Source organism: Macaca thibetana, chromosome 7 (genome assembly GCF_024542745.1).
Source record: "Macaca thibetana thibetana isolate TM-01 chromosome 7, ASM2454274v1, whole genome shotgun sequence".
Classification (NCBI taxonomy): Eukaryota; Metazoa; Chordata; class Mammalia; order Primates; family Cercopithecidae; genus Macaca; species Macaca thibetana.
In genome coordinates, this window is record NC_065584.1 from 156,897,994 (window position 1) to 156,917,497 (window position 19,504).

A 19,504-nucleotide genomic window follows, 5' to 3' on the forward strand; every position below is an offset into this window, starting at 1 on the left:
CTGGGCTAAGGAAGGGATCCCAAGTTGGAGGCTCAGCATAGGCCACACAGTCCTCAGCCTGGCTGCCTGGCCCCACAGAATGTCAGCCAAGATAGCACAGCAACCTCTCCTGAGCTGGAAACCAATTTGTCTTTAGGGCTCGAAAACAGCAGGGACTAGTGCGCCAAATGGAGGCACAGTAAACAGCATTTAAATAAATTCATTTTCCCAACTGAAATTTTTAAAGAGCACATAGTAACTGGAATAAGCAAAAGTGGTTATCTTTTACTATTTTAGAGGACTAAATTTTTTTTTTTTTTTTGAGACGGAATCTCACTCTGTCGCCCAGGCTGGAGTGCAGTGGTGCAATCTCGGCTCACTGCAAGCTCCACCTCCCGGGTTCACGCCATTCTCCTGCCTCAGCCTCCAGAGTAGCTGGGACTACAGGCACCCGCCGCCACGCCCAGCTAATTTTTTGTATTGTTAGTAGAGACGGGGTTTCACCGTGTTAGCCAGGATGGTCTCAATCTCCTGACCTCGTGATCCGCCCACCTCGGCCTCCCAAAATGCTGGGATTACAGGCACAAGTCACCGCGCCCGGCCTACAGGAGTGAGCCACAGCGCCTGGCTACTAAATTTTCAATATCAAATAACCATTTGTAGTCAGCCTGTGCACTATTATGTAATAAATCTCCAGCATAAACTTGCTTTTGATCCAAATGTTCTGACATTCCTTATGTGTGCTGCCTAGAGTCCTCTGGGCCCAGGGAAGGGGCTCTGCTCAATCCTTCTCTGCAGGCCCAAGGTGGCAGGCAGAGGGGTCTTACCTTGGCTCAGTGCCACCTGAGCATTGTTCAATGCACTGCTCCCAGGACCCCCAAGGAGAGGTGCCACTGAGCGGGGCATCCCAGGGAGCCGCTGCCACCTCCTACCTGCCAGACTTGGTGAGGACGATTATGGCCCCACTGCAGCACTTGAAGGAGGCCTCCACGGCACCCACGGCGGTGGCTTCTGTGGGGTCGCTGGTAATGGGCGCCAGGCGGCGGAGTTCCTCAAATAATTGCAAGTGGTAGATGGCGGCCTCTGCCTCACGGGCAATCTAGGGGAGCAACATCCGTCCAGAGGGACGAGAGGGGGACAGAGCTTTGTCAGAGCTTTGTCACAGAAGGAGAGGGAGGGGAAGAGTCACCCGGACAGCTGGTGAGGAACATGTTCCTAGGGACAAAGGCCAAGAGTAGCCCAGTCACTGGAGATGCTGAGCTGAGCCAATTTCAAGACTCCACAGAAACCAGTCCTTCACCAAGTGCCTGTGACATCTGCTGTGCCTACTGAGCCACAGGACCCTTTGGTCCTGCCCTGCCATGACCTCCCTGGCGGTGTTCCTATAGACAAGAAGAGGCTCTGTGCCCAGGTGCCAGGTTGGGCCTGGCTGTCTTCTCCTGGAACAGCTGAAGCAAGAGGCTGGTTATCCTAGCAGTGTTACCTGCCCTTAGGGCCCTACCTGCCAGACTCCGTCAGAACTATCAAAGCTGCTGCTAAACACTTATAAGAAGCCTCCACGCTGCCCATGGCCATGGCTTCCATGAGGTCTGTGGAGTGACTTGAGGCTCGCACAAGTTCTTCAAACAGCTTGCGGTGGAACATGGCTGCCTCAGCCTCACGAGCTATCTGTAAGGTTTAGGGGAAGAGGGGACAAGGAAGAGGGAAGGAGGAGGAAAAAAACAAGACACAACACATGGGAAGACAGAATGGGGAATTAATCAGAGAGGAAGGTAACCTTAAGTTAATTGGCTAAATCTGTCCTTCAGGCAGATGCGGAGGTAGGGTGATGAAAGTCCAACTGCTTCAGGAGGTGCTGCCACTTCCCCTCCAACACAGGGGAAATTGGCTCTTCCGTTCTGGAAGGATTTGATTGGGGATGGAGGGAGACAATCTGGCAGTAGGCTCTAGCACTCTGGCATGAAAACATGCCCAGGCTGGGCCCACACCACTCCCTGGCAGAGGACTTGATCACGCTGCCTCACGACACAGCTTACAGAAAGGAACAGGCCCTCCCTCCTCACATGGCTGTCTGGTTAGGCAGACTCCTGCCCAGCCTCCATGCATGCACGCAGTGAGCGCTCACTTGGCTTCAGGCACAGGGATGCACTGAGCCTTTCCAATGGCCTGCCATGGAAACAGATTGAGCAGCGCTGGAAAGCTGGGATCCAAGCCAAAGCAAGGCAGCTCAACTGAGTTTGAAGCAGGAGAACAGAAAACTTGGGCTAACTTGTGAGAGACACACTGAACAGCCATGTGAAGAGACAGATGTCTGTGGAAGCACGCAGATATGTTTAATAAGACACTTGATTAAAATCTAATGATTAAAACAGTCATGAGAAAGCCACTGAGTTATTTACAGATCACTTGCTCAGATAAGACCAAGAATCAGAAAGACAATGTAAGCTTTAGAGGATTATAATGCAATCACCAGCATCTAAGTAAATGATGGGTGAGGGAGGAATCGGTAATAGCCCCTCATGAATTTCACAGTAGAAGCAGATGTGTGGCAGGATGTACTAGGTTAAAGGTATTCTTTTTATCAGAATGGAATGCATGCAACCCAGAGGACAGGGAACAGGAACACGAAACAGAGCCATACCTGCTACTGCTCTTAGTTATACGTCATTAACTGCATCAGTTAGACACAGAGAAAGCAATCAACAGTGAAGGGAAGGAACTGTTGGCCAGTGTTAACTGGTGACACAGAAAGGAAAGGTCTAGCCACCTGGAGGGGCAGCTACAGCCTGGCCCAGACCTGTAACTTATCTTCTGAGCACTGCCATGCAATCCAAGCCTTGCAGCTCTAAGGTATCTGTCTGTTCATAGGAAACACTAGGGTATGGAGGAAAGGACATGAAATTTAGAAGCTGAGCCTGATTCTTAGTCTCTGACCCCACTGACAGGCTCCAAATGGAGACCTGTTCTCATCTCCTGCTAGACCTAAGAGCATGATGTTGCAGGAGAGAAGACTGGCTTTGGAGTCAGCAGACCTAGATTCAAACCCAGGCTTTATTGGCCATATAACCCTCGGCTATAAATGGAGGTAATGGGAGTTAGGAAGATTACATCCATATACACAGAAACTTATCAGACACTTAATAATAAGAGCAATGAATATTTAATGCTAAGGCTATAATTAAACATATCTAATCCATTTTACAGATAAGGTCTTGAGAAGTTAAATGACTTGCCAAAAGACACATTCAAGTCTCCACATTCTATGCAGTGATTTCATGGTTCAGTAAATCTAAGTCAAGATCAGCCTCTGTCCCACCTTTGAGGCCATGAAGTTACACAATTAAGTAAGGGAATTAGAGAGAGGGGACGTGTGGAGAGACCCAGAAAGGCAGTCACTTTAGTGGTGACTGGTTGAAGGTGCACTGTCTCTGGGACACCTTCCTACCATGGGGCAATTGTGAGACTGCGCCAAGAGGATCTCAGCATCAGAACAGCAATCACATCGCACAAACGGTGAGGTGTCAGCCAGGCCCAGGCTACGTTAAGTGGGCCTGGGAGAGAAATCACTCTCTACTGATTTTTTTGTGTTTCCTTTTTTTATGATCGTTTGGTTTCTTTTTTGAGAGAGGGTGTCACTTTGTCACCTAGGCTGGTACCATCTTGGCTCACTGCAACCTCAACCTCCTGGGTTCAGTGATCCTGCTGCCCCAGCACCACCCCCTCTCCAAGTAGCTGGGCCTACAGAAGTGTATCACCACGCCCAGCTAGCTAACTTTTGAATTTTTAGTAGAGATAGGGTTTCGCCATGTTGCCTAGGCTGGTCTTCTGAGCTCAAGCGATCCGCCTACCTTGGCCTCCCAAAGTACTGAGATTACAGGTGTGAGCCACCGTCCCCGGCCTCTACCAATTCCAATATGGGGAAACCCACTAAGGATGCTGATGACAGCCCAGAAAATATCCTTAGTCAAGTCTGAACTCAGTTCGCTACTGAAAGAGCATTTAATAGAAATGACATCTCTTCTCTGAAAGCTGTTTAAGCCCAGTAACAGGACACATAGTGAAAAAGGAAAGGAAGATGCCCAGACGAGGTGGGTGTTTTAGTTGTTTTTTTTTTTTTGGTGGCGGGGGGTGGCGTTTTAAACTTGGGGGCTTGGAGGGGCTGAGGTCAAAGGGCAGCGGGTCTTTCACTGGCTAGAAAGGGAATAGAATGGCTGAAGAAAAACCATATCTGGATAAAGTTGAAGTTCACTGAGCCTGACCTAAGACTACTGGGAGAAAGTTAATTTCCAGCACTCATTTTACCAAACCTATGTAACCCTGATCAGGGATCCCCAAGTTAGCTCCAGAGCTGGAACAGACAGGGCAAAGGGACTGAGTCTCCAACCCTGAGCAGTGGCCAGGCACTCAACATGACAAGCTGGAAGAGCCTGAAGAATGAGCTCTCAGAGGAGAAAGAAGGGAAAGAGCCTCCACGACTCCTCCAGACGCTCAGTCCAGGGCCACCAGGGTCAGCCCCCCTCCCTGCTGTCTCTATCTGTGGCCCTGCCACCAGTCACTCAACCTGACTTTTTGGTCTGTTGTAAGAGCAGCAGCTGTACCCCAATGGCACAGCAAAGCAAATCCTCCTATAGGCACCATGCAAGGCCAGCACAGGCAGCTCAGTGCAGGCAACAGACTCCAGTGCAGGTCCACAGGGGCTCCCTGGGGGAGTGCCTGTCTGCGGGATGTGGGGGTCGGGGGACTGAATTGGAAGCCAAAGGAAGAGGGCAGTTGGGAGCAGGAGCCCCGAGCCCTTTTCAGAATAGGGCAAAGGTACTCAAAACTTCTGACTCTGAGGAAGACGTACAAGACCTCCCTTCACTGCGGAAGTATCCCAGGACTTAAGCGATGGGAAGGATTCACCACCTTGAAGTCAGAAGTGAAATGAACTGTATGGTGTCCAGTGAAGGAGGATGCCTCCAGAGCAGAAGGAAATGGAGGGGTGGGGGTGTCGGCAGGAATGAAAAACAGAATTAAAAAAAAAAAAAAAAAGCCACCTCCACCTCCACCCCCACCCTCTTGCTGCTGTAACTTGGAGGATAATGAACGGCTGTGCCTAAGAGGATATGGAAACCTAAAAAGCTCTGCACCACAGCTTGCATCCAACCCAGGCCCAGTCCACAGCCCAGGGGATAGGGCAGGCCCCAGAACTCACCAGGTGCTGCATGCGCACAGCCTCCAGAGGATAGTCCCCTTTGGCTGTTTCTCCAGACAGCATGATGCAGTCGGCTCCATCCAGAACTGCATTGGCCACATCACTGCCTTCAGCCCGGGTGGGGCGGGGCTTCTTGATCATGCTCTCCAGCATCTGGGAGGAACAGAGCATTAGTGAGATGTGGCTTGGGCTGTTTTCAGAGACAAATGACAGCACGCTGATCCTCTGGATAGTGAGTAGGTGCACAGAGCATGGCTTTGTGTAGGTGCATGGGGGAAGGGGATTATCTGTGTGTTACATGGGACAATTCCATGGGAAAAGATCAGACAGCCTCCAGAGCTTTCCCATACACACATGTGAGTGTGCCCAGGAGAATGTGGGGAGGGGTGGTCACATGCCTGAGTAGCACAGATGACAGGCTTCCCAGCTCGGTTGCATCGCCCAATCATCATCTTCTGAGCAAGGAAGACCTTCTCCGCAGGAATCTCAATGCCTAGATCACCACGAGCCACCATGATCCCATCACTGGCCTCCAGGATTTCATCAAACCTGATGGACAAAGTTGGGGGGAGAGAGGTTATACAGACAGGGGCCACAAGTATGCCGGTAGACAAGAAGTTTCCCTGGGATTCCCTAACTTAGATGTCCTCATACCAGGACAGACATCCATGACATCATCATAGATGCACACAGATGGCAAGGCAGTCCAGCTACCTTAGTCCCCCAGAGCGGGCCAACAATTCTGCCTGCTGGGCTTCAACACCAATATGGATGCTTCCTTGACAGAAGAAAGGGGAGAGGGCAAATCCAAATGGGCTCATTCCCAAGGTCTCCTCTCCAAATCCCATGCATGTTAGGTGTCTCTCTAGGGCCTCCATTCTCCAATCAGCACTTCAAGACAGGGAACCCAAGGCCTGCTGACTGCTTCCACCACAAAGACCCATGGCCTTATCTAGTCAAGGACACTTGAAGACTGCCCTGTGAGGTGGCCCACTCCAACCTGCTGAAGGCAAGAGGGAATGTGGCTTTGCCTGGCCTAGCGCCAAGTTCAGCTTATCAGGATGGCAAAGGGGGGGGCCACAAATTGCCTGGTACAGAGGATATCTACACAAAGCTAAGACAGTAAGGCCACTACAGTGGGTGCAGAGGGTTGTTCCCCCACCCTCCCCAAACACACTCCTAATCCACAAGCGTAGGTCTAGCATCTTAGTAGTGCTAAGTTGTATTCCTAGCAGGATGCCAAAAATGGTGGCCATGCCCACTGGGCTCTACCTCATGAGCACTGTGGAGGGGGTAAGCTAAGTTGAGGCAATCTGACCCCGGAGAAGAACCACACATCTTACTCTGAGAGTGGAATGGACCATACCAGAGTTAGCATGATCACTGAGCCAGCTGCGTTCTAAGTGAAGACCAGGAGGCCATATGTTTTAGCATGGACACCAGCCCCTGAAATTCCACATGGCTCCCCAGGAAGGGCCAAAACGAGCCCCTTCTTAAGTGTCTGCTGTCATCTTTCCCCCTGGTCCCCACATTCCAGCAAACACTGGTAGTGTTTCTGATCAGGAACAGAGCATCATGGCCCCTGGTACTATGAGCAGTGACCCTGTTCTCTCAAATGTTGGTCCCCAGGCCCAGGGAACAATGTCAAGCTGCCAGCATCTCAATTACCTAGGAAGCTTTTTAAAAACAAAACAAAACAAAACAAAAAAACAAAACCCCCACACACACAATGCCTTCTACTCTACTAAGATATTGTGATTCAGCAGGTTTGGAACAGGTTTGGGAGTCTACATTCTGATGGGAATCAGATATTCACAGGAGGCACCATGCCCTTTAGAGAGCTGCGCTGGGACTGGAGCAGGGACAATGGGGACTTGCCTCCGAACCCCCTCATGATTCTCGATTTTGCTGATTATCTTGATGTTCTTTCCCTTCTCTCCCAGGACCTTCCTAACTTCATGGACATCAGCTGCCTTGCGGATGAACGACGCAAACACCATATCGACATCCTGCTCGACCCCAAACTTCAGATCCTGGATGTCCTTTTCCGACACAGCAGGCAAGTCCACAGCAGCCCCAGGAAGGTTCACACCCTTCTTGCTGCCCAAGGAGCCACCATTTTCCACCTCCGTCACCAGGAAGTCAGCACCTGTGTTTTGAAAAGAGGTAAGCAGAGGAGGCAGAGCACCGAGGGCACAGCTCAACAGGAAGCAGGCACCTTTCCCCCAAGCACAGTGAGCTGGGAAGTGGTGCATTATGGGTGCTGGAGCTGTTTTACCAGAGTTGAAACCCTACTACAACTAACTGTGTAATCCTAGGCAAGCCATTTAACCTCTCTGTACCTCACTTTCCACACCCATAAAAAAGGAGAATTAAGATTGTTTTGACTTTGGGAGGCCAAGGCAGGCAGATCACTTGAGGTCAGGAGTTTGAGACCAGCCTGGCCAACATGGTGAAACCCCGTCTCTACTAAAAATACAAAAAAACTAGCCAGGCATGGTGGCGGGTGCCTGTAAACCCAGCTACTCGGGAGGCTGAGGTAGGAGAATCGCTAGAACCCTGGGGGCAGAGGTTGCAGTGAGCCAAGATCGTGCCACTGCACTCCAGCCTGGGCAACAGAGCGAGACTCTGTCTCAAAAAAGAAATATATGTGTGTATATATATATGTTCCTATGTTCTCCGGAACCAGAAGAATGTAACTATGCTGGATTAAAGCCTGTCTTTGAGGATAAATGAGTTATAAAAGGGATTCCTGAGAACACACAGACTCAATCTCACTGCCAGGCAACCAACCTTCCCATCTTCCTTGTGTCAAGGAACTTTAGAGACAAAAGATGGGTTTTAGACAATTGGATTCCAGCTCCCATACGTACCTTTCTGCTTCACCTGGAGAGAAATAAGCCCATCATCCACGTAGATCTTGCTGCCCACTTCCACCACCTTGCAGATGTTCTTGTAGTCCAGCCATAGGATGTTCTCGTCACACTTTTCCATGTAGGCGTTATCCAGCGTGATTTTGAGAGTGGCTCCCTTCTTCAGCTCCACCTCTGCAGTGCCGCTCTAGGGAGTAAGCAAGAGAGTAAGCCAGAGTCCAAACTGGAGACACCAGTAGCAGCATCACCGCAGAAGCAATGGAAAAGCTCTTTCCTCCAGGGAACAATGCTCAAGTCACCGCTAAAAATAATACAGTTTTTTGCTCTTATTCTCTAACTCAGTACACTTCACAGAAATAATCTAAGAAAATAGAATATAATGTTTCAGTTATGCTACTTAATGATGGGGAAAAAGATACAAAGAGATGGTTCCAAGTTAGAAAGCCTAAAGTTTAGGTTTTTAGGGTAAAAAAAGGGTTCCTCTGTGGTACCATTTCCTAGCAAAGTAAATCAAATCAACATTGTTTACAGTGATGAATAAATCCTCATTTGTAGACCTCAACTCCTCTGCAGTCCTTCATAGTGCTGGGATGAAACACGGCATCTCAACGCTTTGGAGGACATGTCTCTGGGGCATATTGCCTACTGAGTCTTTCCCTCGCTCTCCACAGAATACTCACGCCCTTGATGAGCCCAGTTCGGATCTCAGGTCCTTTAGTGTCCAGAGCCACAGCAACGGGCCGGTAGAGGATGGGGTCAGAAGCAAAGCTTTCCGTGGCTGTGCGCACATTCTTGATGGTCTCCGCGTGGTACTGGGGAAAAAGAAGGAAGATGACAAGTGTGCTCCCACACTAGGATCCAGCTCAATTTCCCTGCCCAGGAGCCAAAGCTGATCACTCAGGAAAGGCCTGTGGATGTCTTAGGGCTCTATCTCCATCCTCAGAACGATCCATGCACTGAGAACTCCTCTACCTGCTTAATCCAATCTCCTCAGCCTCCACCCACTTCTACTACAGCAGTAATTCACCCTAAGGGCAAATCTTTGAAACGTTGGTGGCAAATTTCAGAATATTGCCACCAAAACCCATTAAGGTATGGGTGCAAACATGTCTCATCATAAAAGCAGCTGTGTTCCCAGGGCTGTTCTTTTTTCCCTAAGACTCATCAAATACCCTCAGCAAATAAAGCTGATAAACAGGGCAAAAAGCCTAGAACTTGTGTTTGGATAAGGCTGATCTGGCAATCAATGTCACATTCTGATATATGTGGTAATGCTGAGAGCTTTTCCTCTATTGATTCCAACTACAACGCAAACTTGAAGTTATTGACTTAAGCTAACAGTGGCCCAAGCTAAACAACTCATTGCTAAGGTCACACAGACCTGATTTTCTCAATCACTTTTTTTTGGGGGGAATACAGTCTCACTGTGCCGCCCAGGCTGGAGTGCAATGGCACAATCTCAGCTCACTGCAAGCTCCGCCTCCCAGGTTCACACCATTCTCCTGCCTCAGTCTGGGACTGCAGGTGCCCACCAGCAGGCCTGGCTAATTTTTTGGATTTTTAGTAGGGACTGGGTTTCACCATGTTATCCAGGATGGTCTCGATCTCCTGACCTCGTGATCCGCCCACCTTGGCCTCCCAAAAGTGCTGGGATTACAGGGGTGAGCCACTGCGCCCAGCCTCAATCACTTTCTAGATTCTGACTGGAGACGGGGAAAGGTGGTCATATGCCTTTCTCTAAATGAACTGCCCTTTATTATTCCTTGCTTGCAACAAATCTGTGCTTCAATCTTTTTTCTTAAGCCTTTCCTCCTTTCCATTTACCATTTTGTTTGTTTAAAAGAGGGACTCAGGCTAAGCACAGTGGCTCATGCCTGTAAACCAAACACTTTGGGAGGCTAAGGTGGGAGGACAGCTTGGGCCCAGGAGTTTGAGATGAGCCTGGGCAACATGGCGAAACCCCATCTCTACAAAAAACACAAAAATTAACTGTGCATGATGGTGGGTGCATGGGGTCCCAGCTACTTGTGAGGCTGAGGTGGGAGGATCACTTATGTCTAGGAGGTCAAGGCTACAGTGAGCCATGATCATACCACTGCACTCTGGCCTGGATACCCTACTATCCAAAGCAACACCCTATCTCAAGAAAAAAGATTTAAAAAAAAAAAAAAAAAAAAAAGATGCAGAGCCAAGATGTCGAAAGAGCTCTAAGACAGCGTGATCAATATGACATTGCTGATAACAAGGGCACCTAATTCAGCACTTTCTGGGCCTTGTCCTTTAACCACCACTGTCCAGGAAAGCGGCACCTGCAAGTAAGCCTGCCTGTTATTCACAGGATGCTGGAGGGAGCTGGAGCCAGAGCTTAGCCTCTAAAGACAATGTTGCCTGAAGCCTGTATCTGAAAATCTTCAGCTTCTTATTCAGGCATACTCCCTAATGAGGGACCGTTGGCTTGTTTGTTTTTTATAGGGTTCCTTATAAATTATGATATTTTCTTGCTTACTGGCTTGTAATAGAAATAGAACAAAATAGAATTGAATAGAGGCTGGGTGCGGTGGCTCACGCCTGTAATCCCAACACTTCAGGAGGCCGAGGCGGGTGGATCATGACATCAAGAGATCAAGACCATCCAGGCCAATATGGTGAAACCCCATCTTGACTTAAAATACAAAAATTAGCTGGGAATGGTGGCGCGCACCTGTAGACCCAGCTACTCGGGAGGCTGAGGCAAGAGAACCACTTGAACCTAGGAGGCAGAAGTTGCAGTGAGCCGAGATCGTGCCACTGCACTCCAGCCTGGGCAACAGAGTGAGATTCTGTCTCTAAAAAAAATAAAAGAATAGAATAGAAATAGTTGTTTTCTTTTAAGGGGATGTGGTACCTTTCCTTCAGAGTTGATGTGAGCAGTAAAAGAATACATTAAGTATTAGGACAAAGTACATGGTAATTATTTAACAAATGTTACCTATTATTATCATCTTATAATGGTAAGACTCAGGTGGACTGAGTTCCACCATAACTGTGGCTTTGTTGGGATGTTATCATGTGGTAAAGAGTTCCACCCATCAATGCTGTCCTGCAGAAGGCTCTATATTTAGCTACATTTAGGTTGTTTAAAAGTCATCCTTAACTCAGGCCGGGCGCAGTGGCTCACGCCTATAATCCCAGCACTTTGGGAGGCCGAGGTAGGGGGGATCACAAGGTCAGGAGATCGAGACCATCCTGGCTAACACGGTGAAACCCAATCTCTACTAAAAATACAAAAACAAAATTAGCTAGGCGTTGGTGGCAGGCGCCTGTAGTCCCAGCTACTCGGGAGCCTGAGGCAGAGAATGGTGTGAACCCGGGAGGCACAGCTTGCAGTGAGCCGAGATCGTGCCACTGCATTCCAGCCTGGTTGACAGAGTGAGACTCCGTCTTAAAAAAAAAAAAAAAAGTCAACCTTAACTCTACTTAATCTTAATGTAGAATTTTGTGCTCCTAGAATAAAATCTACTTGGTCATGGATCAAGACATTCCTTTCAATCACTACTGGATTTGGATTATTAAATTTTATTTGTTTGCTGCATCTAAGTGAGACTGGTCTAGCACGCTGTTAGTACCTGCCTGGTTTTGGTACTGTCCTTGTCTGATCTCAGTATCAGAGTATGTTGGTTTCAAAGAACACAGTGGGAAGATTTCTGTATTTCTCTAGGCTCTGGAACAGTTTAACAATGTAACTGAATTTTGAAGGGGAGACAATTCAGCCACTAAAATCGTTTAGACTTAAATGTTCTGAGATGAACCAGATCTTAGCCACTTTTTCAACTTTTTGGCTGGAGTGCAGTGGTGCAATCTCAGTTCACTGCAGCCTCCACCTCCCCAGGTTCTAGCAATTCTCCTGCCTCAGGCTCCTGAGTAGCTGGGACTGCAGGCATGTGCCACCATGCCCCGCCAGTTTTGTATTTTTAGTAGAGACAGGGTTTCACCATGTTGGCCAGGCTGGTCTCGAACTCCTGACCTCAAGTGATCCCTCTTCCTTGGCTTCCCAAAGTGCTGGGATTGCAGGTGTGAGCCCAGCCCACTTTTTCAACTTCTTATGGCCAGTGGTCTATTCATATTTTCTATCTTTTTGGCATTTAATCTTTTCTTGGAAAATAGCCAGTGTCATCTCTCTCTATAGGAATTAAGTTATAAGTCTTTCTTGACTTTTAAAATCTCCAATGTGTAGGAAATATTCCCTTTTCTATTCATACTCTTATTTGTACATCCTTGCATTCTTCACCTGGCTTCCCAGAACTTTCTATTTTACTATTTTTTTACCCACAAATAATCAGCTCTTAGCTTAATTTGTCAAATTTATTTTCATTTCATTGAGCTATAATCTTACAAAATTATTTTTCTAGGCCGGGCGCGGTGGCTCAAGCCTGTAATCCCAGCACTTTGGGAGGCCGAGATGGGCGGATCACGAGGTCAGGAGATCGAGATCATCCTGGCTAACACAATGAAACCCCGTCTCCACTAAAAATACAAAAAAATTAGCCGGGCGTGGTGGCGGCGCCTGTAGTCCCAGCTACTCGGGAGGCTGAGGCAGGAGAATGGCGGGAACCCGGGAGGCGGAGCTTGCAGTGAGCCGAGATCGCGCCACTGCACTCCAGCCTGGGCGACAGAGCGAGACTCCGCCTCAAAAAAAACAAACAAACAAAAAAAAAAAAAACAAAATTATTTTTCTTCACCCTTTTTAGGGTTTTCCTCCCCTAGTGTTCTGAGTTAAATATTTATTCCATCTACCTTGAGATCTTTGCTTTCTAAAGTAAGCACACTTCAGTTTTCTTGACTTTGTTCTTAATTTCCATTAAAAAATTTTTAGCAGAGAATGTGTCTGTATAATTTCTACTTTATGAAACTTGGGGGTTTTTTTGGTGGCCTAATATATATTTGTAACCATGAGTGTTTCACACAAACATGCATTTTTGGTCTTGGGGATGTAAAACTATGTATTATAAACATACCAATTATTAGGTGTATTATTCAAATCTATGTTATATATTATAATCTCTTAGAGCATTTCTGGGAGGTGTACTGAGTCTTCTACTACAGCTGTGGCTTTGTTGGGATGTTACATGGTAAAGAGTTTCATCCATCAATGCTGTCCTGTGGAAGGCTCTACATTTAGGTTGTTTGAAAGTCATTTTTTCTAGGCCAGGCACAGTGGCTCACACCTGTAATCCCACCACTTTGGAAGGCCAAGGCAGACATATCACTTGAGGTCAGGAATTCGAGATCAGCCTGGCCAACAAGGTGAAACCCCATCTCTACTAAAATACAAAAATTAGCCGGGCATGGTAGCAGATGCCTGTAATCTCAGCTACTTAGGAGGCTGAGACAGAAGAATCTCTTGAACCCAGGAGGTGGAGGTTGCAGTGAGCCAAGATGAGCCAAGATCGTGCCATTGCACTCCAGCCTGGGTGACACAGCAAGACTCTCTCTCTAAATAAATAAATAAATCTGGAAAACACGGCATATGGAACCACATGTTCAGCAAGAATGCACCTTGCCCATGTGAACTGCCAAAAGTGAGGGCTGAAGACTAGTTGCCAAAGCTGTCAAAAGAGAGCTGGGCGTGTGGCTCACGCCTGTAATCCCAACACTTCGGGAGGCTGAGGCAGTTGGATCACCCGAGGTCACGAGTTCAAGACCAGCCTGGCCAACATGGCGAAACCCTGTCTCTACTAAAAATATTTAAAAATTAGCTGGGCATGGTGGCACAGGTCTGTAATCCCAGCTATGCAGGAGGCTGAAGCATGAGAATTGCTTGAACCTGGGAGGCAGAGGTTGTGGTGAGCCGAGATCGTGCCAGTGCACTCCAGCCTGGGCAACAGAGCAAGACTCTGTCTCAAAAAAAGAAAGCTGTTAAAAGATCAGATGCAGACATTTGATGTTCCTCTGTCAGAGTGAGAGGGAAGACAGTAATCTCAATGTTCTGCTCAGAAGAGCCTTTAAAATAGTCAGGAACTAGAAAAGTACATCCCAGCCCCTAGTCAAAGGTGCATATGAAACAACAGCCCTGACAAACGGTAAGGTTGAAACTGTTTATGTTACATTATACAAATTAGAATAACTTCAAATCAGTTTCCAAATTGAGCCCAGAGACAACCTCATCTTGGTCTAAAACTTCAAAATAAACCCACAAGAGGGACATCTTTAAAAAATAAATTAAAAAATTAAAAAAAAATCTTAATTATAATCTAGGAATAGGAGTGAAAGCAGAGATAATCTCCAAAAAGCCTCTTAAAGTTTAAAAAACCAAAATCGGAGCCAGCTCTCATCCAGCAGGTGCAGCAGATATCACTCCCCCTTGCCATGTAAGAGCTATGTGGTGTTATTTTACTGGATGAAGGAACCACAAAGCCTACTTAAAGGTCAACTTCTTAAAAATCTATTTCTGCTCCTTTCCCTGAACGCAGGAGCCCACGGCAGACTACAGCAGCAGGGATCAACAGTGAACTGACCTCCACCATTGTCTTCAGCTCTCTCTCTTTAAGCTAAGCTAACACTTGTAGTAATTCTTGGTGACTCCTGCTAAGGACCCCTTGCTTTTGGAAAACTACAGAATTTTCCAAAAGGTACAGGGACATGTCTTAACCTGCGTGGTATGTCTGCTGGACTTGGTCAGGTCCCCATGACATTTAGGGGCCAGCCACTAGCCAGGCCATAGGCTGTTTATGAACACAGGTTAGGGAATCTATGATGAAGAGTCTCAAGTTTCCCAAAAGGAGGAATTCACTCTTGGACTGCATTTCCTGAGGCTTTATTTTTAGTCCAAACTTAATACCAACTTCCAAATGCCAGAGGGCAACCTCTATAAGGCACTTGGCCTTACAGGGTAGCATTTTCTTTACTCTCAACAGGAAATACAGAAGCCAAGACAGGGACAAAGTCTGCCTCTTCTGTGATTCCTCTTATCAATGCCATTACGAAATTCCATGATCTATGGGAAATCTATGGTTAAGTCTGAAGGTTTTAAAAAGGCACAATCCCAGGCTGGGGGTAGTAGCTCATTCCTCTAATTCCAACATTTGAGAGAATCACTTGAGCCCAGGATTTTGAGACCAGCCTAGGCAATATAGTGAGACCTCATTTACACAAAAATTTTTTTTTTAATTAGCCAGGTACGGTGGTGGATGCCTGTATTACCAGTTACTTGGGAGGCTGAGGCAAGAGGATCACATGAACCTGGGAGGTCAAGGATCCAGTGAGCCATGATCATACCACTGTAGTCCAGCCTGGATGACAGAGCAAAATTTTGTCTTATAAAATAAAAAAATAAATAAGTCATGGTACCTCAGGGAACCCCAAACTCCTCAGAATGGGTTTATTCCAAATCTGGCAACAGAAGCAGGAATGGAGCCATCCTGACAGCTGCTACCTGGCTCCTGGGCAAGGCCTCTGTCCATAGGTAAAGCCAGGTAATAAAGAGCCCATCACAAATACAGTCCTACTAGGCTCCTGAGGAAGAGTGCTAACTGGTGTTATTTTAATGTACAGAACTCCCGGGAAGGTACAGGCTGGGAATATAGTGCTGAGGAAGAGGGGTATTATACGCCAGCGAGTGCTTGTGCATTAGGCTCAGTCATTCAAAACTTAGAATAATGGAAACTCTTCTCATGGACCTGCCCAGTTATTTTGGTTCTAAGATAGGCCAGAATCCATCTGCTAGATGGTTTACCATGGCAATACAGGCTGTAGCAGAAACCTGGGGACAGGAGAGTCAAGCGCTGTGGCCAGGACATCTAAGGCTTAGAGGGTTTTCCAGGAGAACCTTTCCATATCTTCCTTTGTGAAAGCTAACGGTAGGAGAGGTGTGTGAGAGAAACATGGCCAGCGACAAAAGGGGTCTTCTTTGCTAAAAGAGACTTAGCCAGTTTCTTCGCCAGGACAAGAGGGAAGGAGAGTAGGGATGGGCTAGTAAAGACAAACTTCACACTGGCTGTGAAACTCAGACTCATCCCTGCCTAATCCGTTGTGGCTAAATGAACACTGCACCCCCTCCCTGTTTCCTACAGGCCATCACAATGGCCACAGGGTCCAGCTACAGCTCACCTCATGAGTTCCATGAGAGAAGTTCAGACGAGCCACATTCATTCCAGACTTAATCATCTCCTTCAACGTCTCCACTGATCGGGAAGCTGGGCCTATTAGGAAAAGTTTTAAAGCCACAAGTATTAATTATTCAAAGAAGGAAAAACATTTAAGTTTGCTTAAGTTTAAAGAATTTTTTTCCCTGAAAACTTTTCCTCTCCCAAATAGCTCAAAAGTCTTTAAAAAGTGTATGGAAGGCTACCACCGTGCCAGCTTACTTTTTTGATTTACTGGGACACTTCGACCATTTCCTTCAAATTCTGCAGGCTCCCACTGTATCAGAAAAGCCTAGGTTAAGACTTGGCCAGCCTTCTCCGCCCTCACTGAAACCCAGCCAGATGTCCAACCACAGAATCTTGGTTGCACAGAACATATTAAAAAGATCTTTCCTAGGTCTGTAAGTTGCTCCTACAAAGACCTGCTAAGGAAAACACCCTCTAAATTTTGCCTATAGCATAAAACCTAAAGCATATGGATTCTTTTTGCAACAAATTGTTTTTTATTATAAACTGGTAATTTATAATTTGGGTTACAAAGTTATGTAATCCAATACATACAGTTTGGATACAATGTGGAATAATTAAATCAGGTTAGTTAACATATCCATGACTTCAAGTACTTAACATTTTTGTGGTGAGAACATTTGAAATTTACTCTTAGCAATGTTTTTTTCTTTTTTCTTTCTTTCTTTTTTTTTGAGACAGAGTTTCATTCTTGTTGCCAAGGCTGGAGTGCAATGGTCAGGTCTCGGTTCACTGCAACCTCTACCTCCCAGGTTCAAGCGATTCTCCTGCCTCAGCCTCCCAAGTAGCTGGGATTATAGACACCTGCCACCACGCCCGGCTATTTTTTTTTATTTTTAGTAGAGATGGGATTTCACTATGTTGGCCAGGCTGGTTCTCCTGACCTCAGGTGATCCGCCCACCTCAGCCTCCCAAAGTGCTGGGATTACAGGCATGTGCCACCACACCCAGACAATATTTTTTTTCCTAAGACAGGATCTTGCTCTGTTTCCCAGACTGGAGTGCAGTGGTGTGATCATGACTCACTGCAACTTCAATCTCCTGGACTCAGGTGATCTTTTTCTCAGCCTCCCATGTAGTCAGAACTACAGGTGCATGCCACCATGCCCGGCTAATTTTTTTTTTCTTTTGTTTTTACTTTTTGGAGAGATAGGGTCTAAGTTGCTCGGGTTGGTCTCAAATTTCTAGCCTCAGACAATCCTCCCACCTTGGCCTCCCAAAGTGCTGGGAGCCACCATACCTGGCCATCTTAGCAATTTTGAAATGTCTAATACTCTCTTATTAACTGTATTTGCCATCCTGTGCACATACTAATTCTTTACTGCAACTTCCTATGACCTGAGTCCTTTTATAAGAATCTGTGTAGCATCCATGTAGCACCTAGGTTTGTTAGGACATTTAGTTAAGTCTTTTCAGGAGAGAAAGGGTCACTTTCCATGAAGCCCTTTTTTTGGGGAAGGGGCACACCCACTCACCAATGGTACAGATGATGCCAGTGTTCCGGGCTGTGATGGGTGGTGAGTCAATGTCCAGGCGGCACATGTGCTCCAGGAATGTGTCAGCCATGGCTGCATGCAGCTGCTGGGTCTGAATGAAGGCAGTCCCGGCTTCACTATGGGGCTTCGACATGGCTGCTGAGGTCCTGGGTCCAGACAAATTGAAAGAGAGTGGTAAGACTGAGAAGTGGTTAATATACCATTTATCATAGGAGGGTGTCTCCTGCTTATACATTAACTCAATAAGCACGCTTTGTACACAAGCCACAGGGAAGCCAGACATGCTGTGGTTATGTGGTTGCTCCTGTTAGACAAAGGGTTCACAAGATGGTGAACAATGGAAATGGACCTTACTGAACAAGTTAAAACCTCGCACCTACTGCTGACAGTCCCAAGCACCCACAGTAAGCAGGTCTCTCTTACACTAGGCTGACATCTACTTAGACAGCTTTCCCACCACCCTATCTATAAATAACATCATTTAACATGCAATGAAGGAGCTTCCAACGAAGGAAGTTATAACCAATCTTCCAGTGATACAAACAACTAACTCCTAGCTTAGTGCCTAGATAAGCCTAGATCTCTGTATGTCAAGTTGTCACAAAGCTACAAATAGCTGCTTTGTCGTGGGGCACCCACATTGCCTCTTTACAATCCTCACCCAACCCAAAGTCATTCCCCTGAATGCAAAAGCTTCCATCCTAGGAGGCTAAACCTAAAACCACATCTACTGTTGGCCAGAAGGACGTTAGGACACGTAAAGCAATTTGCAATTTGCAAAGCAAGGATAACATAAGGGCACTGGTATAATTCTAAAATTATCACAACTACATTAACAGGATAGCTGCAACATAGAGAAATTAAAGTTGCTGGTCAAATCTTTTCCCCAAAAGATTTTTGATACACATCCTGTTTTCTTTTCTAAGCCTGACAAGTATACCACCACTCTGTAACACAGACCATCAGTTCCAGGTAATTAACTAGCCCAGGTCACAATCCTGACAATGGCCCCGACCTTTGCTTTCTTCATTAATGACTTACAACTAAACTCGCTCAGCCTCTTAGTTAGCTGATTAGAGACAAAGGCTCAGGAGAAGCTTCCAGGCAGTGTTTGAAGAACTATCAGGTAAGGATGTGAACCAGAAGCTTGCTACATTTCTCATCAGAAAGTTGTTTCCTTGAGTTCTCAGACCAAGGGCTACTCTTTCTAAAACGCTTTAGCCTAAATGCTTCAGCCAAGCAAGGCTCAGAAACAAGTCCCTCTTTAGCCCTTCCCCATCTCTTCCTAAATCTCAAAGTTCCAAATCAAGGCATCTCACACATATGACCCTTACTCCTTTACCCTGTTCCATCCCTGACTTTGTGGGCTCTCTGGGTGGCTCCAGCAGAGTATGCATCTAAACCCATCTCTGCCATCTCCAAAGAAGGCCTGTTAAGGTCCAAAGAGCTCTGAAGGCAATAGTGAACAGTCTGTCGGCTATGGAAAACTGATGGCCACAAGTCCTCAACCACAGATTCTAAAACTTTTAAAATGGGGAAATAAGATACCAACTAACTATTCAACGTGGCAAATCCATTCTTCATTTCAACTGTATTTCCTAAGCCTCTAATATCTACTATGTATCCTCTCTTCCAGGACCTATATGGTTTTGTATTTCCTAGCACCTAGTAAGTGGAAGCATTCTAGTGTTTGTTAAATGACCTTTCAGTCTCTCTGAATGCCTCTTTGTCAGAATCAAAGTTATGCCTCTGCTCCCCCGTCCCTAAATCTGAGAAACTTCTACATTACTGACAGGAAAGCCTGGGGCGCCCTGG

The 19,504-nt window shown here is 46.7% G+C and overlaps 1 protein-coding gene across 4 annotated transcripts in view; it reads right to left on the reverse strand.

Moving 5' to 3' along the window:
* Positions 1-19,504, reverse strand: part of PKM (pyruvate kinase M1/2) — an 87,363-nt gene that overhangs the window by 2,833 nt on the left and 65,026 nt on the right. For 2 of the 4 annotated variants that reach the window (XM_050796321.1, XM_050796324.1), the window contains 8 exons: positions 17,669-17,835; positions 16,132-16,223; positions 8,727-8,858; positions 8,047-8,233; positions 7,052-7,322; positions 5,572-5,722; positions 5,174-5,326; positions 912-1,078 (listed from right to left, as the gene is read on the reverse strand). In XM_050796321.1, coding sequence (XP_050652278.1) covers positions 912-1,078; positions 5,174-5,326; positions 5,572-5,722; positions 7,052-7,322; positions 8,047-8,233; positions 8,727-8,858; positions 16,132-16,223; positions 17,669-17,835 — 1,320 coding nt within the window. Of the gene's footprint in view, positions 1-911; positions 1,079-1,480; positions 1,648-5,173; positions 5,327-5,571; positions 5,723-7,051; positions 7,323-8,046; positions 8,234-8,726; positions 8,859-16,131; positions 16,224-17,668; positions 17,836-19,504 lie in introns of all 4 variants that reach the window. The other 2 variants (XM_050796322.1, XM_050796323.1) reach the window with 1 other exon arrangement.